General features: G+C 37.3%; 1 protein-coding gene across 4 annotated transcripts in view; it reads left to right on the top strand.

Moving 5' to 3' along the window:
• CDK19 (cyclin dependent kinase 19) overlaps positions 1-25,994 on the top strand; it is a 128,903-nt gene that overhangs the window by 48,518 nt on the left and 54,391 nt on the right. For 3 of the 4 annotated variants that reach the window (XR_008234272.1, XM_052781266.1, XM_052781267.1), the window contains 2 exons: positions 194-304; positions 12,451-12,591. Coding sequence is in view for 3 of the 4 variants with exons in the window: in XM_052781266.1 (XP_052637226.1) it covers positions 194-304; positions 12,451-12,591 (252 nt within the window). In the remaining variant the exon portion in view is untranslated. Of the gene's footprint in view, positions 1-193; positions 305-2,115; positions 2,129-12,450; positions 12,592-25,994 lie in introns of those variants that run through there. The other variant, XM_052781268.1, reaches the window with a different exon arrangement.

The raw sequence follows: 25,994 nt of genomic DNA, 5'->3' as shown, positions 1-25,994 counted from the left end.
GCCACGGAGGCTGTGTATATCCTGATTTTGACATTTTGAAGATAAGGTGCTGAATCAGTGGTGTTTTTTCTTCTAAGGCCTGTTTTAGGATTACTTGTTTGCTGTTTGTGCTAAGACCTGGTTGGTTTGTTTGTTGTTGTTTGCTTTTCTTAACAAGCACAGAAGTAACAAGAGCTTCTCTGTTTCTCTGCAGCTTTTACGAGAGTTGAAGCACCCTAACGTGATTGCATTGCAGAAGGTTTTCCTTTCTCACAGTGACAGAAAGGTTTGGCTGCTGTTTGATTATGCTGAACATGATTTGTGGGTAAGTACAGATTTCCCTGAGTGTTTGAGGTAGTGTAATATGAGCTGGTCCAAACTGATGTGTGTGTGGCATACCTTCATATGGTGCAGAGATGCATAAATTTCTTGCTCTGTAATTAAGGGTCTAACTGACATCCTGTTCTTTGTACGCTTCAAAACCTGCAAAAGGCTATGTAGAATTTTTTAAAGTCAGATTTCATTTTGAAGCTGAAAGAATTTTCCTACAAGCTTTAATTGGAGTTAAAGAAAGTATTCCTAAATTGAGACCTTCTAAAATAGAGTTTGGAAATGTATTTAGTATTTTCTTTTTCCTGCAGTTTTACACACATACTCTCACACACACACTCAAAAAAAAAAAAAAAAAAAAAAAGAGGAGAGGGACTGCTCTACTGAGTCCTCTCACTGAGATATAGTGGAAGTGACCAACATTCAATCATCTAATTCTAAACAGTGAATTTGTGACTGTATGAGTGGAAAGAAAATAAGAAGAAAAAGTAAGCACTGCTAATTGGGCCTACTGATGGATTATCACTACATGGAAGAGGAGTAGAGACTTAGATATCTGTTTTTAAGTTTCCACCATAATACGATATGATTTGACTTAATCTGTTGTAGAGGTGGACATCAATGACATAATGAGTTGAATTTAGATACAAATATTCAGGCTCCACACCTATTGGTAAGATGTGAGTTGCTTGGACCTGGATTTGTGTTTAAACCCAAAAGATATCAAACACTTACTAAGAGTAATCAATATGTTTATAGTTCCTTTGAAAATACTGGCAAGGAGAGGAAGTGGTAATATTAATTCCAATATTATTTTTTAAGGCTTCAGTAATACAGAAGTTGTTATTACTAATGTTAGTGACAAATTGCTCAATTTTTTGTACTTAGCTCTCAAGAGCTAATGAAAATGTCCTTGTAAATTACACAAAATTGTAGTCTGAAAGGAAAGTAAACTTAGACCATGCAAAAAGATAGTTCTGGCTCAGAGCAAGTAAAGTCATGGTTTTTCATTCTTCTTCATATGCTTAAAAAATATTTAATTTGATTTCTCCTATGAGGTAGCAGTTTTGTATTTTAAAAGTTTTCTTCATCAAAGTTCAGTGTACACTGAGAGTTTGTGTATTTCTCACAACTGATGGCAGTGATGGTGAATAGGAATGCAGCAGCTAAAACCCTGTATGGATAGAATTTATTTGTGCTTCAAGTGAGTTTATTCATTTTATAGAACAACTGCAACAAACACATTTTACAGCTACATTGAATGTCATGTTTAAAACACCTTTTTTTCTAATCTTTTCCATTTGAATTTATTTGGGGCATGTGGTTTTTACACTGTGTAGTGATTTTTCACATGAATTAACAGCTTTAGATAAAGAATCACTGCAGTCTAATGTTCTTACCACTCCTCACATCTGGCTGGGTATTGGTCATAATCTCAGTGAAGTTAATTCTTTTCTATTATTTGAGACTGAAATGTTTGTTACACTAGTTATTTGATGTGAACTGGTCTCCCACTTCCTAACTCTCTTCCTTTTTTTTTTCTATGGGACATGCTACACAAATCATTTCTCCTTTCCTGTATAATTGCCCATGTTTCCTTGCTTCTTAAGCCTTTGCCAGGAATTCTTTTTCCTCCCTTGCATAAAGTTAGCCATGTTCAAGTCACTCTTGGTTCTGGCTTAACCTTGGTCCTCATTTCCTTTACTGTCAGCACCTCCCAAGCATCGCTCTTAATTCCCCTTTTGTCTCTTTTGCTCACTCCCAACTTTGTGTCTTTTTCCACGCTGCCTCCTACACATGGAACAGCCTCCCAATTAACGTACGTAAAGATCCTTCACTATCCTCCTTCAAAAAGCTCCTAAAAATCCACTTATTTTGTAACGCATTTCAGTAATAACAACCACTTGTCATTCTGTCTGTGTTGTGTTGTGTTTTGCATTTCCTGTGCTTTACAGCTTGTGCCCTTTTAGCTCTTTGGGGTAGAAATTGTAGTAGGGGATGGGCACATTTTGTTATTGCTTAGCACCATGTGCTCCCCCAGCACTATATAAAACCAAAATAAAGTCTATTCATTGTGGGAATCAGTTTAGAAGGATTTAAGTTTTGGAATTGTAGATGTGCTGTCACTAGAGAGATGCGGATTCCCAAAGACCAATGGTTTCAAATGTAGGAAGCTTAGAGTTACTTACCAAAATTTGACTGTAAGTATGGGAATCATCCTTTTGTTCAAAGCTGTCCGGCTTTGTAACACCTATTGGCTTCAATGAGAAGAGTCAATGCTCATCACTTAAAAACATCAGATTAATTAAAATCATTGCATTTTTCAGCTTCTGTACTGGAAACATTTGGCAAGAGATGAATAAACTATATTAGATGCTATCATATTCTGTTCATTTTGTAATACTGAAAAAAAATTGTCCCATTCTAATGAGGAAAAGTGATGGTGCCAATTAAGCTTATTAAAAAGTTCTTTTATGGTGAGCAAGAACCTTTTTTTTTTTTTTTTACTTTGCATTTAATTTCCAAGGATTAGATGGCTCAAATCTGAAAGTTGAGTATAGGTAGCAGCATACTTTATAATTTGCTATAACTTCTGTTGATACCGTTACCAAGAGATGGAAAAAGCTATGCTAATTTGAACTACACTTACGAGGTTGTCCTTGGCTACAAACAGATTCACCATTTAATAACTAAGCCTGTGAAAGATTTTTCCTTTATCTCCTCTCAAGTTACATTGTACAAAACAATGCAAAGCCGTTCATGAGATTACAATAAAGAATATCTAATATAGGAATTCTTTTGACCAATTGATTTATAACTCCTGTTTGTGTTAATTACTAAAATTCTTAGTGTAATTCACAAACGATTTCCTTAGGATTTTTCTTGGCTACTAATCTCTATCAACTGATAAAGTTCTTAGGCTGTTGGATGTGCCACATATGTTAATTTATAGTGTATTCTCTACAGTGTCATCACTGCTTATATATGCTCATGCTGTGAAGTAAATGCAAGATTCCTTAGCTTGTATGTCAGTGTAAAAGGAGCATCTGATGCAAGGTTAAAAATGCGTGTGTTCACAGATGCCGTTGAATCTCTCGTACGTTATAGGCCACATCCTTTCTTAATTCCTTGTAACTTGCTTCAGTTTCACACCTTTATATTCCAATTGTCTGAAACTTTCAGCTTCAGATATTCATAGCCACAGAACCAAGCATCTCCTGTTCCTTCTCTTGTGAGGGACATTGCTTTTTCAATATCTACTTGTAAGGTCTTGGGTGCTTTTAATCCAAATTGTATCCAGGCTTGATTAATTTATGTTGAGATTAAAAAAATGTAATTTGGTTAACACATAGCCGAGTTGATCTTAAGTCCACGAGTGGAATTGATACTATTTTTAAGTTACCTTTTCCAGTACACAGTTAGAACTTCATAGTCTTACAAAACTGTGCATGGATGAAATCTTTCCAAGAAAAAGTGTAATACCTTCAACTGATACATCTATTTTTCTGCTATGTTCATTTTTGACCTTTAAAAAAAAAAGGTTGTTTTAGATGCATGAGTGTTTGCTGTTTTATCGCTAACAAATAACTTATTTTCCTATTCAACTTTCATGTATGTTCTTATTTTACCTTGGTCTTAAGTCATATACTGCTATCCAGAACTTCCTCTGTAAAGCTCATGCATTTTAAGACATAATGCAAATTTATATTAAATACATTAAATGCATGATGATTACTTAACTGGAGTTTAAGAAAAGTTTGATACAAATGATATCTGCTCTGGAGATGGATTCTATTTGTTGTCAGCGTAGTTAATTTTAGGCATGGGAGAGGTTATAATACTTAGAGCTTTTCTTTTGTTCCCAGCTACTCTCCTATGCTTTTACAGCATCAGATTTTTAGTATTAGAAATATTTTCTAAAGCACATGTTTTTGTTTTTAGTACTGCAGATGAGCACACATTCAATGTCTTCAATTCCATAGTCTCTATATTTTTAAATAGGATTTTTGATTCTAAGCAACATTTTTGTAACTGTTTTTATATTCTGAATTGATAGTGTATCTACTTTTCTAGATATGATAGAGTTAATTCTCAGAGTCATTTAATATGTGTGTGTAACTTCAAAGCTTTAAGATCCCCTTTTTTGGAAATCTATGTTGTAACTTAAATCAGAAGCTTCTGAAATTTTGTTTTTTAGCTCATTCTGAAAAACAGTAACATTTTTATCACAGTAAAATGTGTCAAATGTATTTTATAGCCATAAAAAGCATTGTTGGTTCTTAATAAGTGATTAAATAAATTATTAACTATGATTTGATAATATTGAATGTGATGATACATTCACTATCCAAGGCCAGTTAAACCATGATCTGGGTATTTTTTAGGTTTGGTTGAATGTTTTTCTCTTATTATTAGATTCTGGTGATCTCTAACAACTAACTGCTTAGCAGCAAATACCACTGAGAAACATGGAGTAAAATTAGTCTTGAAATTATTGTTGGTAATAATAAAAATATATGGACAGAGTGGCTTTGTATTATAGGAAATGCTTGTTACGTATATATTCTGCTTTTTAAAAATGTAGGATAGAGATTATAAGCATAGTCATGTGTACCTAAAAATAATCATCACATAATGGAAAGGAGAAAATATTCTTCCTACATGTGAATTTTTTAACAGTAGCTGAAGCTAATAACACTTTGAATAATGTTCTTATATCCCAAATGAAATTGTGAGGGTGTTGCATACTGATTTGTGCAATAAACCTGCATGTTTGTTTAATCACATGAATGTTTTCTAATAAATCTGAGTTTTAGAGCATTCTTCAAATATGGTGTAATCAGTTATAATTCTTTCTTCCACTAGGCTTCAGTTTAGTTCTTAATCATGAAGATAATTCAGATACTAGTTGGTCACAAATATTTTTATATACATGAAAATACTTTTCTCAGTGTAGCAGTTTTATTTTTTCTCTTTTAATTTTCTGTAGTCATGTGTCTGGTTTTGTCTTAATTCAGCCCTGCTCCACTAGGTGATTCTTTGTGCAGTCTTCTCTGTCTTGTGTGTATTTACCAATATAGGATTCTGCTAGCTGGCAGAAGAATGTAAGATTTGTTGGGGCAGAAGAATGTAAGATTTGTTGGGGCAGAAGAATGTAAGATTTGTTGGGGCAGAAGGGAATGGACTGGCATAGGTTTTGATTGGTTTAAAGTTACAATTTTTATCACCAGCCATTGTTACGGAAAGTCTTTATGGCATGATTTATCCCTTTTGAATATAACTAAAGTGGTGGCTGGATTTCTTGCAGAGAGCAGTGCCATTCCTTGTCAATAGCTGTATGTTCTGAGAATGCAGTTGTCACTCTCAGAACTTGCTTTTTCTGCCAAAATTGTAGGGAATTAAGGGTAGTTTATGAGGGTTCATTTTCTATACCACAAAGCATGAGAATGGGAGGAAACAACAGGTAGGAACAGACCTCAAAGACAGAGGCAAGGGTGTAAAAGCATAAAGTGTGTGAAGAATTAATATGAACAGAGTGGCACGAATACTGTTTCAGATATATACTGAAAGGGTAGCTGAATTCTGATGGTTTTTATTACCATCATATAGAGTTACTTTGGCATGTTTAGGTCTGAAAGATGTAGAAGACCTAGGAAGACCCCAGCAAAACCTAGGAAAATTATACTGATTCTGTTTGTCTGCTCTGTGCTTCCAAACTTAGGTATTTAAAGCAAGTTGGCATAACCAAAAGTTAGTGTATTAAAGCTCCTTTCACTGTTACTTAAAATGTTGACCTCTTGTCACTTGGAAATGGATTTTGCATTAGGTAGTTTTGTTAATGACATTCTAAAGAAGGTATTTGATGATGGCCATTTACTGGCATCGTTTAGAGGGAGTGTGTTGAGGCGTATTTTCCCCCCCCCTCCTCTTTTGAGGGACTGTTATGTGTTGATTGCTGTAATGCTTCCAAAATTGGAAACTTAAATGATGGCTGTAGAAATACTTTTACCCACTTTTGTTTTGATTTTTTTTTTTTTATTTTACTTGTGATATATCCTTGATAACATTTTTTTGGTGTCTAAAACGAGTCCTAAGTGTAGGCATATGAAGCTGTGATTTATTTTTGGAACAGCAAACAAATGTTACTCAGGTTAGTTGGGTCTATCTTTGCTTCCTCTTTTTGCAAATTGTACAAACAATGCATGATTTGTTTTTATACCACCTTTAGATCTTGCTTTATTCTCCCATAGCCTTTTAAGTGCTTTACATTTAATGCTCAACAATATTAGTTACCTTTGTTTGGGTATTGATTGCTGAAGAGAGAAGATGGAAATAATTTTATGTTTAAAATGAGACTTGAAGGCATATAATCTGATTCTTCCTTTTGACCTTGGCACAGATTTAATGTGTATCCAAGCTTCCATCTATTTAATATTAAAATGTAATTTTACTTTTTCCTGGTGCATTGACGTAATTCTGTTTTATTCTCAAAGGTTGGGTTAGGGATTGGATAGAACGAAGGGTTTTTGCTAAAGTATGGGAGCAAACAGACAATTTACTTCAGCAGGGAGAGACGTCCCGTGTTGACATGATTGCGTTTCAGTTTGATGGAGATGCATGTAATTTTGAAACAAGTATTGCCTTAAGCAGTAGAACTCAAGTCATCAGGTTTTCTAGGGGGTTGTGTCTTGAGGTCTGTGGATCATCTCATGTCTGTTGAGGTGGGAGCTCGCGCTGTAACTTCATTTAGTCAGACATGCATAAAATCTCTTCTTTAGCTGGCTTCTTACTTCCATGAAAACTTTCCACATCTGACTTGTTTGTTTGTTTTAACCTCTGTCATACTGAACAGCAATTCTCAGAATTGGGAATGAGATGACACAAACGCAGAGTATGTTTGCATCAACTTGACTTCCTTGGAAGCAGGCTAAAATTAGGATCTTTTTGAATGCTCATTTAACTGCTGGGGAAATACTAGGGTTTTTCATGAAACAAACTAAATGAGTTTGCTCTATATTGTCATGCATTATGTTTACTTTGTGGTGGAGTATTTAGAAAATGTACTTAGTTCCTCGTCAGCCAATTTCCAAACCAATTTCAACACACTAGGTAACATAGAAGGCAGACGAACTGCTAGATTGAATATTGTTTCATGAGTCACCACTATTCTCTTTCAAAATGCTTAGCTCTGTTTCACTTTATTATCATTTATATGGTTTTGCCTTTGCAGAAGCTAAAATGGTCATACTGAAATAAGCCGGTTCATCCATTTTTCCTCTCAACTTTATTAGGTTTTTTGAAGTTGAAAATTGGGAATAAGCAGTTAGTAAATAAAACCAATAGTCCCAGGGATTGCAGACAGCAAATTATAGCAAGCCTCTGGAAGCTTCGTTACTTTTCTAGAATGTTAATAAATGTATACTTTAATGTTGGTCAGTGAAATATTAATTTAATTTAGAATATAGACTTAAAGCCATTGCCACAAAGTCGATGCCTTGTTTAAATTTAAAACAAAATATGTAAAAGCGATTAAAATACTTTTACATTATGTTTATTTTCAAAAGTGGATACCTAATTGGCTCACAACGTTTTTGGAATCCAATTGGTGGCAGCATGTTTTTAAGATTTATGAGTCTGAAAATACAGATGCACAGAAAGGGAAAGCAACTTCGCTATTTCTGCTGAATAGATTTGAGTATTGCTTGGAGTTTCATTTACATGGTATGACATGCATTCTTCTTTCATTTGGAAGCATTTTAGATAGATCAAAAGGGAGAGCTTGCATCTGCGGTGTTCTAAGGAGCTACCTAAAATGAAATTATGGCTGGATAACATTGTGGATGGGTTTCTGTTCTGTAGCGTGTGACTTGTATAGTGCGTGCTGACAATTAAGGCTTCCTTAAACTTTTGCAGAATGCATCTGGGTATATTCCAGCTTTTGTGCCAGGTGGTCTATCAGAATATGGGAATTAAGTTATCTTTAGGGAGTGACAGTGAAAAAAGACATGGAGAGTGCTGAAGCTGTGACCCTCTGCCTGCTTGTCTTGCTACAAACATGTCTGTCTGACTTGACTGGATTGTGCAAGTCTTCATGGTTTTTCTTAGTGGTTATTCATTAGGGGTAAGATTCAGCAAAAAACTTGAGCATACCTAAGGGTTAGAAGCTGCAATGTCCAAGCACAGCTCCTGGTTCCTGGAGAGAGATGCAGAATGTCCTTTGTACTGTTAGGATTCAAATCAATAGTCCCAACTCAGGGGACAGTCTTGATGCTGTGCTATTCTGCAAAAAGATTTATTGAATGAGAGAAGGGAGGAGCGTGGTTTTGAAGCCTAGTGGTTAGGGCAGTCATCTGGGGAATGGGAAATGCAGGTTACAATTCCTATAATTCATGTAAATTATTCCATACCAGGTCTAAGATTATGGCTGTTACATGCTGTACTTGAGGCTGCACTTCGGGACTATTCAGGAAGCGAAGCCAGCAGAGAATGCCTCATCCACTTGCACAGTGCAGTTATGTATAAAGAACATCCTAGGTTGTGCTGGTACCTGCACCCATTTCTACACCTGAGGTCTTGGATTTAAACTATTAAATCTTAAATGTTCTGACACGGAAAGAGCACATCTCCATGCCACAGCTGAAGTTAGCAAAATTGCTCAGGTTAAAAAATTCCTTTAGCATAGTTTTAGTAGTATGACATCCTTTGCTTTGGAGCTTCCTGTACGCCTGATCTGCCTGATCTCCAAAACTTTTGTCAGCTTGTTATGACCATTCATTTTTCTGGTTTGATGCTTTTATTTATTTATTTATTTTAATTTGAGGAATATTTTCCCACAACAGTGGTAGGGCCATATAGATATATTTCTGAAAATATAAAGAAATAAGAAAAAAACCTTGGACTTGCTGCCTCTGGTAAAAGAGATGCTGTTCAGCAATGGCACCTATTTGCTCTTCTGTTTCTTAGATGGACACTGCCATTAAAATTGCTGTTTAGTGTTGGTTATGTGTGTTGGTCTTTCGTCATAGGGCTAGTTGCCTACAAGAAATTGGATGAACTACTTTTTTTTACAAAACTCTTGAGAGTAGGACTTGGTCACAAGTACTGTGGATTCATTCCAATGGCATGGGGCAAATTCAGCTTTTCAGTTCCCTGTAGTATTTGGCCCTGCAGTATGTTTTTAGTTTAATTTTTGTTGTGTTCTCTAATCTAAACTGTGATGGGGTGAAATTTGTGGTTTGATGAAATATAAACTTCTGTAGAGTAAATTGGCAATGGTAATTTTTATTTGCTTTTGTAGCAATGGTGATATTGCTTGCTTAAAGCAAAACTATCAGTTTTAATTCACTTCTGCAGTTCAATAACTTTCGAGAAAGGAGCTTGCTTTCTTAGCCTTTCTGATTGGGACAAGCAAGCATCAGAGCAAGATGGTTTAGAATGTGTCTAAGTGGTATTTCAGGGGCAGATAAGAGCAAGCTCTGCCGCCTTCTGGAGTGTGTGCCAGCTTTGGTGGGTGAGGTGGTGAGCCTCTGCTGGCAAGTCTGGCTGGGTGACTTAGCTTAGCATTGCACAGATTTAGTTATGCTAGCTCTGGTTTAGAGGTAACTTGCATACCTAAAGCTCAGTGTAAGGGCAGATTATCTGCCTCAAAAGTTCACCTAGGCATTCCTGTGGAACGAGAGGAAGAAAGAGGGATGCTGCTGCTTTGAGTTGCTGCAGGAAGAAACCTTCCCCTCTTCTACCCTTGTGTAAGCTTTGCTTTGCTGATCTGGTGGATGGCCCTGGCCTACTAGTAGCTGCTTGATTGATAGTGTCTTGTTCCTGAACAGATTCTCGCATTGCTTCAAACGTCTGCTCAGTCCCTTAGTTTGTCATGGGACAAAGCCTTCGGGCAGGGTTCCCAGTCCGTTGGAAGGAACCCAGGAGTCACACAGGAGGGCAGGGACAGAAATGAGCGGGCAGCAGCCTGGTGCTGTTGCATTCCCTTCCTCCAGAGGTACTGGGGGGGCTGTGGTGGGGCCAGGCACAGAGCGTTCCTCCTCAATGCAGCCGTGGTTAGTTGTGTCTTGTTTTGTCCCAGGAGACCCTTTTTCGGTTTCATTTTCTGTATGCCTTTATTATAAGGAATAACATTTTGTGTGGGTACTGGTCAGTTTTTAAATGGGTATAGAAATCCCTTTTAGTGATTACATACACCTTGAAAAAGAGCTGGGCTGGGTTTATGGGTCTCTGTTATGACCTTTGCCTGTTAGTGCTCCTGTATTTTTTCGTAGCGTGTGTTAATAAAGATACATATTTGGCAGTTTATGGTATCATTACTGCTTTACAAATCATATTGTAATTACACATGAAGGTCATTATCTGGTGATCATTGTGTGGTACTGGAAGGTAGGGACTCCCAGTTGAAGTTTTGACATGGAATCTTCTGTCTCAAATGACAAGAAAAAACTTGTCTACAGAAATTATCCCTTAAGGCTTTCCATTATAGTTTTCAGAGTGATTGTACAATTAAAGGATCAGGTACTGACAGCTTTTTTTGTTTACTGATCCTCATTTGTATATTAAAAACTGATAATCCTGTAATTTCTTTTATACTGTTTTTAATATACAGCCTTCACGGTTGTACGTGTGGTAGTGGAAGGCTCAGTGGGAACATTGCTGTTGATAGGGAATAAGCAGGCTGCTGTTCTGATTTATTTGGGGTTTTTTGCTTTTTTTATTTCTCTTTAAACACTATTATCTATTTCTTTGCTAAGCACAGTTTGACAGTGGCTAAAGTACTGGTGACAGCCAGAGGTAGCATTTATCATGAGGAAACATTAACCCGTTGGCCTTTTCATTGGGAATAGTAGTGACAAACTTGGTGAGGGGGGAGGCTGGAGGGAGCAGAGGTCCAATGAAAGCACAGCCATTGGCTACCCCTCTTTAACCTGGGGAGGGGGATGATCTTGAACTAGACAAATCCTATTTAAAGAATTGGGTAATTAGTAGTCTTGTCACTCGACAGATTAGCATTTTGAATCGCTTTCAGTAAAAATGCAAACTGCATTTATTATTTCTGTCTTTCAAAAAGCACATAATTGAAAACTATTTTATTTGAAAGGCTTCTTTGAATCTCCTTCAAAAAGGAGGGGGGTTTTTTGTTTTTGTTTTTTTTTTAATCTGAATGCATGGATTTAGTTGTTTGCTGAATGGCAATATGTTAAGATTGTCTTTGTGCCTTGCATAGCCCCACCTTGTCTGAGGATTAAAAGATAGAAGGGCCTCACCCCACTTTATTTCTTGTACGGGGTAGCAAAACCAAACCTAACCCATCATCTCCACATTGATCTTAAAATAAATATTAATTAGTTTATGAATATTTCATGATCGCTCAGCATTATTTTCATGATCTCTTTTTCATTCCTTCAACTGACTAATGCTGGGGTCTCTTTCTGCATTCCATGTTTTCAAGTGGTATTTGTCCTCTTGTGGGCTGACTGACTTTTGTAATCCAAGAGCCGCTACCTTATCATCAATGAAGTATGCAGCCAAAACTCAGAAGCGAGAATATGACCATTTTTAGATGTTTGAACATGATCTCACCCTAATGTTGTGGTGTGAGGTTTTTGGAGTCATCGTTGTGTCCCGTGTCCCCCCATGTACCCCGCCCTTTAATCTTTATTTAAATATTTATTTAACCTCTCTTTACTGGGATTCTGATTTAGGGGGAACAGTAAAGTAGTTGCAAGTACTCTGTCCTGGGTGGTTTTGGACAGGAGGAGGGAAGGTGTGAAAGCATAGAGTGCGATCCTCTTTCTGGTAGATACTGCTGGTTTGGAAGCTTCTGCTGTAGCAGCTGAGGATAAGAGGATCCCAAATGGGGAGGAGGGAGGGAGGAGAATGTCTAAGACCCATTACTGGAGGTAAGTGGCCAGTCTTTAGATACTAGCAAAAGCTTGACAGCTGTTTTTTAAAGAACTCGGAGAATACAAACAATTTAAGAAAATTGTGAGCATATCACTATTACTTTTAATTGCAAAGTTCAACAAACTTTGTATTTCATTCCATTATTTAGTGTTAATAGTTTAAAAAAAACCAACACGACAAAAAACCTTTCTACTTATCTAACATGCTTCATGTTTCTACTTGTTTTATTTCTAGCATATTATCAAGTTTCACCGTGCCTCAAAAGCAAATAAAAAGCCCATGCAGTTGCCAAGATCTATGGTTAAATCCCTACTCTACCAGATCCTCGATGGAATCCATTACCTCCATGCAAACTGGGTGCTTCACAGAGATCTTGTAAGTGTTGCATGTATTACCTGGTTAAGAAAGTTTCACGTGCATGTTGTTGGGTAGGAGAAGAAAAGTCCCTATTACTAATCTTGCATATCGATCCCTACAGCTCTTCCTGTTATTGTTGCAGGAGACCAATGGAGATTTTAAACATGAAAACAAACTACGTTTTCACATTGTTTTTATCTGAGTCATCTGAGCTCAGACAATGATGCTAGATCCGGTAAAAGGATTGCAGATACCAATATCTGAAAACAGTACTTGAGCCAGCTGATACATGTTGGTTGAACATTCTTATAAGTTTGTGCATGACTTTGAAAAGGCATTTAAGTAGGGAAGTGATTGATACACTTGTACATTGTTTGGCTTACGTGCAAGTTACCATAAAAGCTAGTGAAAGAGTAGTTTTTTTTCATGGAGTATTTCTTTTCCATGTGGTATTTTTTTCTGACCGTGGGAAGAGAACTATGAAAGAGTTGTCATCTTGAAATTTCTCATGACCTGAAGTGGCTCTTTAAGTTGACTGCAGATTACAAGGGCAGCCAGTTGCCTTGTCTTAGTTACCCTTTTCCCCTTAAAGTTTCCCACCACTCCTCATGCTTAAGTGAAGTGCTACTAAAGGTTGCAAAAAGAAGAATACTAATATGGGTGTAGTGCTTGCTGCCCCTTGCATTGTAACTAGAATTTTTGGCATAGGACAAACAACATGAGGGTTAATACGCCAAATCTGTTCTAATAGTTATGCTATTGTTACATCAGTAGTAGATATGGTAGGAAATGTAGTGTAACCAAATAAAAGCAGTGGCTTTATACACTGGTTATTTTTCGTGGTTGCCCCAGTATGTCAAAATAAGGATGCGTATCCAGAAACTTACCATCACCAATTAAGTTTTGTGAGACTAGATTGTTCTCGAGTCTTTAATAGCAAATAGGGTCTTGGATTAATTTTTTGATGTAGAGCAAATGTTTTCTTAAAAGATATGAATGAACTAAGGCAGGCCTGGAATAGAAGTCACAGACATCTTCTGAAATAAGTTTTATTTAACTTTTCTCATAATAGCTAATGACAGCAGCCAGAAGTGGGGTTTCAGGTTTTGGTATGGATCTTTTTTTTTACCTTGTTCCTTGGTATTTATTGTCAGTTTTTCTGTTAAATTCCAGATGTTAGTATATTTGTGGTTTTGTTTTTTGTTTTTTTTTTTTCCACCTTTGGAATAGTAGCCATGAGCAAAAGCAGGAAGCAAGTACAACCCTGATTTTCATGCTACAATTATTACTTTCCTAAGGAGATAGCTGTTGCTTTGGCAGAGTGCTGAAATGTAATTAGATACAGCATGAGAAGGAACACCTTGAAAAGTCTATATTCAGCTATGTTTAAGGGAAGTGTATGTGTTCATGGAACTATTAAATATATATACACTCAAATGCCATGCATGAACTTGATATCTTGATCAGAAATACAAGATGGTATCTAAGATAACAATAACAAATACTCTAGAGAATTTTCTTGCTGGTGTTGTTTTTTCCAGCCTGCAGCACCAGGTGTTTTGCATGACTAGTGCTGCTACTTTACAGGTCATATCTGTTGTTGATAAGTTGCAGCAAAGCTGGTGCCCAATGTCTCCGTCTTTTCTCTTGGAACTTTGGGAGCTGACGGTTGCTGTTACAAAAAAGACAACTATTTTTCATGGCTCTGGAATGATAGTGCTTTACTGATGTTGGCATAATTGAGAAGGGAGAAGAACAGAAATTTGTGAAGTCTTAATGTATTCTTGGTATGTGAATAAATTTAAGTTAATGGATTCTGGGATACGTCAGTAAGAGAAAGGAAACCATTTAAAAAATTGCTTTGGTACATTGGTGATTTAAAAGTGTATTCAGAATCTTTTGCCTTTTTAAAAATTATTGTGGATTTCTGAAGAATTCGGGTATTTAAAATAGTTATTTTGTATCTTGAACAAGAAAAAAACTGGTACTATTCTGGATGTGTCCTGTCTGCTCTTGAAATTAGGAATTAATGTAATCATTTAGTAACTGATTTAAATTCTCAAGTTAACCAAAAATTTTATATATCTCTAATTTTTGTTTATATGCTCTTACCTGTGATTTTTTTGCTTCCAAGAATGGTACCTCAGGCACGATTTCATGGGGATCCGTTTCTTTCATAATATGCAAATACCAACTCTTCAGTGTCATCTTAAGATGGGGAGCAGTTTGTCTGGTGTTTTTCTCTTAGCTGTTTTAATTTACATCCGCTGGAAAAATACTTTTCTATTTTATGTAAACCAAACTTTGCATCAAGACACCTTGTACTTTCCTGGTTTAATATAACTCTGTTCTTACTATTTTTAGCATGCATTTGGATGTAGACCAAAGATGGTGAGATCCATAAAAGTCATGTTTATGCTTATTTCATTACTTTTTTTTTAAATTAGATTCCAAGAATATTTATCATAATATTAGCCAAATTCTCCTAAGCCATGGAAATGACCTTTAGAACTTCTTTAACAAACCTTGCAGTGAAAAAACAGAAATATAGGAGGTTAGATACCTGTGAGAGTACTTGCTTAGAGGTATTTGAAAAACATTGTTTAAATTTTAATTTGGTACTGTCTTTAAATCAAAGAGTTTTTAAAGAAGCTAGAATACCAAATGCACTTTTTAAAAACTCTGGTTCTCAATGGATCCTTATTTTTAGATACCTTAAAATTGTTCCTCTTAAGTTGTTATTAAGATCAGCGGTAGCCAGCAAAAGCATGACAGATTAATAAAACTGGTGAACAATGTGAACTTGCAGACTTGCAATACATGTCCTGTCCTTGGGCTGAGCTAATGGATAGTTTCTACCACAAGGAGACAACCTCATTCCCCTCTTCACTACCACTAGGTATTGCCACCCATTTTAATGGCCTGGCAGGTGGCACTCACCTGATTCATGGTGAGCTCATTCAGGGAGTTAAACCCACAGAAAGTGTTCACTCTTTTCCTACAGAGCTCCTTTTCTGCAGGATTAGCTCCCTGAGGGATCTCACTGGGAGTTTACGTGTGGGTGAGCTGGCGCTGAAGAAGCGTGAGGCTGGAGGTGGTGACAGAAAGCTCAACAGGTCATTCTAGCGTCATCTGCTACTAGATCAGATTACTTTATTGTTAAAATGCACCTTTTTAATTCTTAGATGAAAGTGCAAGTGTTTTTAAAAGTTTAAATTCAATTGTGCTTCTAAATCAGTATGACTTTTATGTTTACCTTGAATCTCTTCTGATGTAAGACTTATGTTAGCTTAAACTCTCCCAACACAAGTCCAAATTTAGGGAAGTGCCCAAACTGAGGCAAATTATAACACCAAATACACTTGTGCTCATACTTCTAGAAATATGCAAATAATTTAGTGTAGTGTATCTTTAATTTCTTGTAATATTGGGGTTATTTTGTTTCTGGCTTTCTTATCCTGAAGGTAGCTGAAAGGTGCTAAGTGACTTTTTGGGTATAGTTTTTTGGCTAATCTGTTAATTTCTGTCAGTTAAAAAATATTCAGCAGTAACTTCCTTTATGGCAAGATTCAAACCAGTACAGAATATGGGACAGGAGCATTAGTTTCGATTTCTTTGAATAGCATTGTGTCAGTTTATACACTCTGGAGTTGACCTAAGTCTACAAAAATCCATGCATTTGTTCTGTCAAGCCATTTGGAGTGGGATTTTGTTGTTGGATTGCATGTTGTTGGGCAATGATAACTTTGCCTTTTCAACACAGCAGCCTTCCTGAAAGCCATGCATGAGAGGAGGGAGGCTTTGCTGGCTCTGCTAGCTGCTGGGGCATTTCATCATGAACAAGAGGTTAATACAGACAGATATTAGAGAAAGAACTTTTGGTACAAAGCTTTTGGTTTTTTAAAGTGCTCTGTATACACTGTGGGCTGTCCAGTTGAAGGAGATCTAAAATGATGCTCCGTACCTCGAGTCGATAGCCAGTTAGAAGATGCAGCATGTGGAGTACAGTATTTCAGGGTATTACGATATCTTTGTCCCCTCTTCCCCCAAATGCAAATTATTTAGATTTTATAGGAATGTTTAGCAAAGGCCTTACTTTGCAGAGACATCTAAAAATGGAGATCTTCTATACACTGTTCCCAGTGTGCATTCATGTTAGCAACAGAAAGGATTTGGGCACTTTTTCTTGTGCTAATAACCCTTCTGTAGTTGATGTTAGTTGCTTAAGAACAAAAGCAAACAGAACTGCTGCTTTAGAAAAGGCTGAACTGTTTCCTTTAGAACTTGATAAAAGCAATTTCTGTTTGTAATAGGATGTATTTTGCTGGAGGGAGGTATTATCTATGAGATGTTTTAAGTGCACAGAAACCCTATTGAGGAATTCATTTAAGATTCCACTTATGTCCTTGAGCATTTCTTTAGAATAGTGCTTAATGTTATTAAAACTACTGGTTGAAAAATGAATGTTGGAAATCAAACTCACTAGAGAAGTGCAGAAGAGAAATGCAGATTCCCCCTTCCCCCTAGGATTGTGTTAAATGGTTGCTTTCAGCATTCTGAAATTGGTAACTTGGTCATTGCAATAGTCATATAAACTAACTTTGTAAAATGTACCAAGTTCCTAAAGTGTTTTTATTATAATTTTAAATACTTGTTGACTAAGAATTTCTCAGTTTCTCTTGTATTGCCCCTCTACAGCTTTAGAATGTTTAAATTGACTGTGTATGTGTTTTACAAATTAAAGAGATTAGCTTGCAGCAAAAGTCTTTTAGATGGAACAACAGTGATATAGGTGAAACTACTCAATGTTTGACATACCTTTGAACTCACAATTTTGATTTACATATAGAGGGCAGAGTTAACATGTTCTGATAGAACAAAAGGTGTCCACGAGTCTTAAATTGCAGAGATTTAAAAAAAAATCATTTTCACTCTAATAATTGTTTTGTATTATTCTGTTTAGAAAAAGATTTAGGTGTCTAAAGTGTAAGTGAGACAGAGGGTAGATGCTAGACAAGGTGGTTCCCTGGACAGGTTTGAATGTATAACTTACTGTTGATGCAGAAGGAGGTCATGCTGCCTCTACTCCTCTCTGCTCCACTGTGTTCCTCCTCCTCCAAGCTGGGGATTGGCAAGCTAACAGGAGTTAAAATTAGACTCACAAAGAAGAGGTTGATCTGTGTGCAAGTTCATTCCCTATCTGGTTCAGCACGCAACTACACAAATGCTTATGTAAGGTGGATATATGGGCAAGATGGATGTACATGTGGGAGCCAAGAGGACAAGGATGGGACATAAGGGAAGGGTAGACTTCTATTCTCAGTGACGTTGTCCTATTCTGCTGGCAGTGTTAAATATGTGATCTGTAATCCTCCTCCTCCTCCTTAACCATTTTGGTACCTGTAAATTTGTTGGTGCCTAGCTTTTGGCCAGTAAGAATAAAATGAGCACCTGCAATTTCTCCACATAAGAAGTCTAAGATTTGGTGGTTTGAGTTGTGTTTTTTGAAGAATCTAGTTACAGTTGTTTGAAATAATATTTCTGCCAGTGGCAGAAAGAAGAGTGAGCCTGTTTCTCAGGTCCTCCAGTTTACAGTCTAAGATGTCAGTATAAATACACCTTCTTTGGCATTTAAAGCAAACGTGAACAGCGGTTGCAAGGAAAGGGTACTTTTCCTACTTCTGCTGTGGAAGAGAATGGGTGGTAACATGGCAGACTTCTGCAACCAAGTGACTAAATCCTGAAGCAAATTCTGGATGTGGGGTCCTTACATACTGCAGGACAGCTCTTATGATGGTATTCAGTGAAGAAAAGTGGTTGTAGTGGGTACTTAAGGATTATTTTTGTCACTTAGACAGCAAACATTTTAGAGTTTTGAAGCTGATACATACAGTAACAGAGTGGAGACAGTAATTGAGTTTGCGTCTTATATTACTAAGACATACTGGATAGAAGTAGAAGATAGGGAAGGAAAACAACTAAAAGGAATCTCAGTGGGAAACTGAAGCAAAGATGGATTTTTTTTTTTTTTTTGGAAGACACAGCTAATGGAGAGAGCAAGAAGAGCCAACAAAAGTCTTTCTGCAGTTTTGTTTTTCAGTCATCTCTGTGTACATGCCCTGCAACACCGTGCATCGCTTTTCCTTACTGGTAGCCAAGACTGTCTTTTCTCAGGATTTTTGTGATGTCCCACTTCATCATTCCAGTCAGGCCCAAATCTTACTTGAGCTGGCCTTTCCTTGATGCTTCAGCTGCCGAGTGGGCTCAGCTGGTGATGCTTCCATATCCATGTGTGGTTTTCTCAGTGTAACCCTTTCTCTCCAAATCAGCCTTCTCTAATTTCACGAAGGGGTGGGAGGGAGGAGGAATCCAACTGTGGTGAAGACTTTGCCACAGGTTTCCCATCTCCAGCTTTTTTGTTACCATCCACTTGCCTCTTAAACCAGAAGATCATGTATGCGTTCTGTAGTTTGCTTCACCATGTCATCTGTATTAGCAGAAGCTATTTTCATTGTGTGCTTAAGCTAATCAGTTTGTGTTTCTTCCTGGAGTGGATTATGGAGTGTCCATGCACTTCTGCCACCTGCAGAATTTATGGAGTGCTAATCTGGGCATTTTTGGTGGAAGGACATAGCAGACAGCTGAGGTTTGATATAATTTTCACTCTGCATGTCTGTTTATATAGTGAATGTCTATAGACAGCCTTTAGGATGATCAGACATGTGAGCTCCCAGATTCATGCTTCTTAACAGGTCCCCTGAATACCCAGCCACCGCAGTAACAGTAAACCCAGTATCTTTCTAAGGGTAAATTTTTAGCAGAGCCAAGAGATGCCTGTGTGCTGACCGGTGCTGGCTCCAGCTGGCCATGGTTGCACTCAGGGCAAGCTGTCTTCTCTGGTGCTCCAGCTCCACATCTCTTGTGGAGCAGTGTGTAGTGGACAATGCAGTAGTTGTTCTTTCTCAGGGTTGTCTGGAAACTGTAGCCATCTGGAGACTGTGGGTTTTCTCCTGTCAGAAGTAAAGCAGAAGTAAAGAACCTCCACGCTCTGATAATTTGTTATTTAAAAAAAAATCTAGTTATTATTCATTTATTCAGAATGAGTATTTTAAATGATCTGTCATGATGTTTGTATAGAATACCAACATTTTAGTAAATTTTCAGAAATTCAGTTATATTAACTTCAATAAAGCTCCAACAGATTTCAGATTTCTAGTTGACTGGTTGACTTTGAGTTTAGGAATTAATTAAAGCAGTCATTTTCTCATAGTAATCCTCCTCTAGCCAGCATGTAAACCTGCAGTCTCTTACCATGGACCTGTACCTGGACTCTGCTCTGGAACTTTGCTGCCACAATCCACGACTCACTTAACCTGTCTTTGCCTCTGTTTCCCAATCTGTTAGCTATTTATGGTCTAATTTGTAGTGTACTGCTTTATGTGTTATGCAGTCTTTGACTAAAAGCAGTATAATATGTGTGGTTTATGTAGTTAACTATTTTTTTTGTTGTTTGATACTCTTCTTCTAATGAGCTGGAAGTATTAACAAAGACTAAGAATTAAAATAAATTGCATGTTGTATGAAGGCACCAGAAAATTTCTTAAAATTTTCTTAAGTGGATACTGATCTTTTACTTCTGCTTTCATGTCAAAGCCTTTTAGAAATGAGAAAAGTCTCTCAGTGCTTATAGTATTTAACTACTCCCTTCTCTTCCTCCCTGTACCCTCCCAAGAAGATTTTCCAGGCCAATAAACAAATAGAAAAGTTACCTAAAAAGCAGCAGAACTGAAGTGTTTTTTAAATGTCCCGCTTGCATTTTGCTAGGCAAGCGAACTGTGGGTTTGAAAGATAAAATGTAAAATCACAAGTGCAGGAAACTCCCCTTTCACCAGCAATTCTAAAAAAGGATTTTTATGTGCTGATATCAAAAGTAAATTTAGACGTAGGTTCCTGCATCCCTCTCTTGACAAGCAGCTGCTGCACAGGAATGCAGAACTGTTGGGTCCTGCCTTCTGCCAGTAATTTTGCACTGGCTTGAGAAGCTTCTTGGCCCTGTTCACCCATTTGGGCGCGCACACGCCTCCTATAAATAAATAACGAGTCAACCTGTCTGCCGGTTTCTTTAAACTTTTTAAAAACACTGTAATTGTAATCCCCACCATTCTGTGTCATCGTGTGTGTGTGTGCACGCGCGTGCGTGAGATGGGTGCACGAATGTGTACGGACACGCACTCCCAACTCACTTTCTTCCCTAGCCGTGTATGGGTTCGGGCCTCTTAATCTTTTATTATTCCATCTGCGTGATCTCTTTGGGGTGAAGGGGACTTTATACAGTGTCAAAGAACCTTATGAATGATCATACTCAGCTTGCAGATTTCCCAAAAGAAAGGAAATGCAAGCTAAACCTATGTATTTCGAGAGATTAGACTCCCTGATAACTTTAGAAAGTGATTTGAATTTATTAGCTGAAAGGTTAACACATTTTTCCTCTTTTGTATGTGGTTAGAGAGAGGATACACTTTTTTTATTTACTGCTGAGGAACAACAGTATGTGGGTGCTTATATGTGTATTTATATGGATACATGCTTCTAGATAGATAAGCAGTAATTTTACATGCTGACTAGCAAATTGAATTTTATCAGCATATGCTTTACTCCTTTTTCTGTTTAAATATTAAGCATATATTGAGGGGCACCTAATAAAAAATAGTGCATTTCTCATTACGCAGAACTTTGCTTTTTTCCTTTGGTTGTAAAAACTAATCTTCATGTAATTTAGAAAGGTGTATGAAGATGTGCACAGAGTATTACCTCTATTGAGTACATGGAAACAGCAATTTTTCTGAGACTGACTAATGCATACCTTTTGGTTTGTGGCAAGAGTATTAAGAAGATGTTTGTACATTAATTTTTACTAATAAAAATAATTACAGTTGAAGAAAAATGTTTTACCTCAGGTTCTGAAACAAGCTTATGCCCATAAACCCCCGACTGGATATAAATTCAGATGAGTCAGAAGAAACAAAGGGACTGATTTAATGTTCTTTTGGCTGCGTTTTTGCTGCTAAAGTCAACAGATGACATACGGCCTCTATGAGCTTCATATCTCTTTTCCTGAGGTGGAAAAAGGGTGAGAGGAAGCCAAAGTATTAAAGTAATTCTAGAATTTCTTTGGTCTTTTCCTGATACAGAAAAAACAGAAGGAAAATGTCATCTTTTCTAATAGCCCTAATTCAGATACCATCTGCTGTATGAAGATTTCTAGTAAATACATGATGTATTTAGCTTAGTGGTGCAGCTAACCATTTGGAGTGAGCAAACCGGGTTTTGCATTCTATGTGAAAAATGCAAAGTTTAGAAGAAGCTTTTAAAAGTTTTTCTTTCGTAAAAGACATACCACTTTTTTTTCTGTTGGAGAAAGTACCCTTGGGATAATGGGATTGGCTACAAGTGTGTCTATCAGATTATTTCTTTTTGGACTCATTGCCTGTTCTGAATAAGGCTACAAAGGTTGACACCATATTATTGACATGTTCGTATTACATGAATAGAAATTAATAAAGCTTAAAAGAAGTATGTTAAAATCAATGAAGACAACTAATGTAACAACATATAATCGAGAAACTGAAAACGCTGCATTTTTTCTTCATGTTGCTTGCCATCTTGCACTTTATCTTGTGCATTTCTCTTCATTTGAAAGGATAGTTTAGTTATTACTGCTCTACTAAGACATGGCAATAATGTTGTAGATTGTTTTGCATTTAAATTAAGCACCTTTGATCAGTGATGCAGGAAGCTGCAGTGACTAGCAAGGGACGTTAGTTTATTCCTACTGTTTTGTTATGTGTGAACCTTGTTAAAGAAAGGGGCTCTGCTGGAGAAAACGACTGATCAGCTGGTTTTCGCTGATGGTTTGTCTTGGGGCCTCTTGTCTTCTCCAGCCTCCATCCTTTCCACTTTCTGGCTAATGTTTCAGAAATCATTGGTCTTACTGTAGCTGTAAGACCAAGTACCACAGTTATGTCAATTAAAGAAAACGAAGGAAATCCTTTATACAGTCTGTGAAGTGACCAACTATGTGAAGTGGTCCTCTCAAACTGGGCGCTAGGTCTTCAAATTCATCTTTAGGGAAGGTTATGGTAGTCTTATACTTGTTTTTTTTCTGAATTTCACATAAAACAGCTTGAAATTAAAATTTCAAGACATTTTAATAAATACAGGAACAAACCTTCAGCACATCTGCACCACTGGTAAAAGTATTTATAATATTGTTTCATCTATTAACAGTGAAACAGTGAAGATTTCCAGATGAGAAAGGCTTGTCATAGTGTAAGTAGTCAGTCTTAAACGCATTCAGTTCTCTGCATACCAAACCTCTGTACTAACAGGGGTTTTAACTGTTCTTTCTCTTCTCTGTTTTCCTGCCCTCTGGAAGCTAGAAGCCCATGTGAATATATGACAGGTATTTTGACAGACCCCTGTTCCGCTTTGTTCAGCACCTCGGTGTTAGAGCACAACTCGCTATTACCTTCTGGTTTCCCTTCGGTGGCTTGTAGAAGCACTTCCCCAGCAGTTTAGTAACCTTGCTGTGCTACTTTGTAAAGTAATAAAGAACAGTGGGGAAATTCTTTTACTCTATTTAAGTAAGCTGACGGCATCTGAAAGATGGTTATTATATCAGGGATTATGGTTTTGTGTTCTCAAACAACCCCTCCCTCCCACCCCAGGCTAGCCCCCCTCTGTGATGCTTTGGTTCCTACTGGTATAATAAACTCTGAATTTAAATTTTGGTTGGTTTTGTATTAGTTTACTTTATTTCTATTTAACCACTTCTGGGGTTTTTTTGTTGAAGAGTTTCACCTAAAACAAAAAAAACCAACCAAACAAAAAAATCAGAATAGTAATAAAAACGAAGTAAGGTGGTACAAAGAGTGTACTCTTGCTTATTCTGCTAGCTTAAATATGGAGCCTGAATCCCAAAACTTAGCATGATAATGTTCTATGTAGCTGGGGTTCTCAAATATAACTCATGTCTGAGAAAATAATTCTGAAAGACAGTATTTTGCATTCCTGAAATTCCCCTTGGAATGGGGGGTTTCATCTACTCAAACCATTTTGTCTTATGCTGTAACTGTTGCCAAAGAATGGGTTTTTCACAAATGTGTCTTCTGTTCTACATTTTTCTTTAATCCATGAAACATGCTTGTACATTTTTACTTTGATTTGCCTTTCATATCGTTACTTTTGATGTAACAGTTGTGGATGATGATTGATAGAATTATGAATTAAGTGCAAACTCCAGTAGGTTACATTTTAATGAGCTGATACTGACTTCTAACGCTATGAAAATTATTTTTGTGGCTGTTGAACTGTAAGTATGATTAACTGTTTGCCAGCTCAGCTGAAATTAAGTCTCTTAAATGGGATGTTAAAGTTCTTTTTGCTTCTTGAAATTCAGGATGTGAATTCCAGTTTCAGCCCTGAAACTGCTTATCAAGTAAATTTTAATTTGAATTCTTGATAGTTAAAACCAAGAGAACTGCAGACCCATTTAGGTTTTGGGTAATGTGTGTGCTTGAAGTTCTGGTTATCTGGGTAGTATAATAACTTTGCAGTAGCTTCTTACTAATTTTACTGTCAGCAAATACATATGCTGTGGCTGGCTGACTGCCACTGTTTGGTAGGATGCAGGATTTACTTGGAAGCTTATTTTTCTGTGCGTGTCTCCTTGCTCTGGTGGGGAGCTCCTGTTCTTCCTCGGTGCCATCTTCTGTAGTGGCATGGGAAGGGGTTGCAGTAGCAGTGAACCTTTAAGGGGATCTAAAAGTCATCTTTTCTATGCAATGTAAAAATATTTGAGTGTATATTGAAAGTGGTATGTTAAGTTTGAAAAAACCTTTAACAAATCGAACTGTTTTCTAGTTTATCTCATTTTCAAGCTATTTCTCCTCCTACAGTGTGGAAGTTTTGATGCTTATTTTATACCTGTCTATAGGGATATATATCCCTTTATAACCTGTAGTTTACTGAAGTGCTGATCCCCACAGTTCTGCTCACTTATGACTTTTCTTTTTGCTTCATTGGAGAAATACTAGATGCTACTCTGTTTCTCTCTCTGGGGTGGTGTACATGGGAACACTTGGAAAATTCTGCATTAACTGTTGAAATAGATTGACTAAATTGTGTTAAACTTCTTTGTGGCTATTCTGAGTGATCTGAAAACTGAGTTGTGCTCAATTCAGCTGTGTCAGTGCGAGGTGGTGCTGTCTGAGACCACCCAGCCCTGCACTGCGCTGGAGGCGATGCTGGGTACCACGCAGTCAGCGATGTGAGTGCGCTTCTCCACTGTGGCTGTCCCAGCCCATGGTCCCGGTGCTAACCTTTGCCCTTGACAAAGGTATATTTATTCCTGCTAAGGTGCTAAAGTGGGCTGGAGGGCTGCGGCAGAGCAACCTGTTCACTGCAACTGTCTGCTGTCTGGGCGATTATCTCCAGCGGAGAGACAGTGTGGACTGCTAGAGGCAGTAACGTTTGAAACCGTACAGCTGTTTTTCTTGGTGCACACAACTTGGAACCCTTCTTCAGTATTTAGGTAGTTTTAATTTAATTTAGTTGAAAAACTTAAACTAAAGTGGAGGGTATGGCTACACGAACAAGTTGCAGCAAGGCAGTCTAGGGTGTGGATTTACTCTGCAGTAGTTTCTCTGTAGTAACTGCTCACCTGCATGTTTTTATCCTGCAGAAAATGCATAGTCCTTTGATATCTTGCTCCATAATGAAAGTGAGATAAAATTGCCTAATGTACCATCATTAAAACTGGACAGCTACTGAGTTAATTTTCAAGTGCCTTACATTGTTTCTGAGGATGATTTCATTAAAATGCTAGTAACTGAAATGTTGATATAATAATGACTGTATGGTTTTGCGTGGGGGGGGGGGTTGTTTGTTTTTTGGTTTTTGGGTTTGTTTTTTTCCTGACTGGTACCCATATGTTGAGCTTGTAGAACAATTCAACCTTTTGGGTACAGTCCTCCTACAGTGCATGTCTAGTTCAGTCTTTACTATGCAAGAACCACTTCAGTCTTACTTAAAATTGTGTTCAGAATTGGGGGGTGTGTGGAGGGTGTGAGTATCCCTTTTCATCTTATTAATATCAGATTTCAAGTTGTCAAATGAGTTGATAGTTTTTGGATTTTTAATAGCAGGGACATTACAGCCATTAAATCTGTATTAAAGCTCTTATTGCCTCTAATAAAGCTTCCCTTGACTTTCACCCCTGACACTGTGACTATTTTCGAAATGGATGTTGCAACTATAGAGAAGAGCTTCAGCTGATGGGCATAGCATATACACAACATGGGACAGAGTAACAGGGAGTAGAAAGCACTCTGATGGTATGTTCTGAAAGCTAGGGCTTTTCT

Source organism: Harpia harpyja, chromosome 3 (genome assembly GCF_026419915.1).
Source record: "Harpia harpyja isolate bHarHar1 chromosome 3, bHarHar1 primary haplotype, whole genome shotgun sequence".
In the NCBI taxonomy this organism is placed as follows: Eukaryota; Metazoa; Chordata; class Aves; order Accipitriformes; family Accipitridae; genus Harpia; species Harpia harpyja.
Note: the sequence above shows the minus strand (reverse complement) of the source record. Positions and strands in the feature narration are given on the sequence as shown.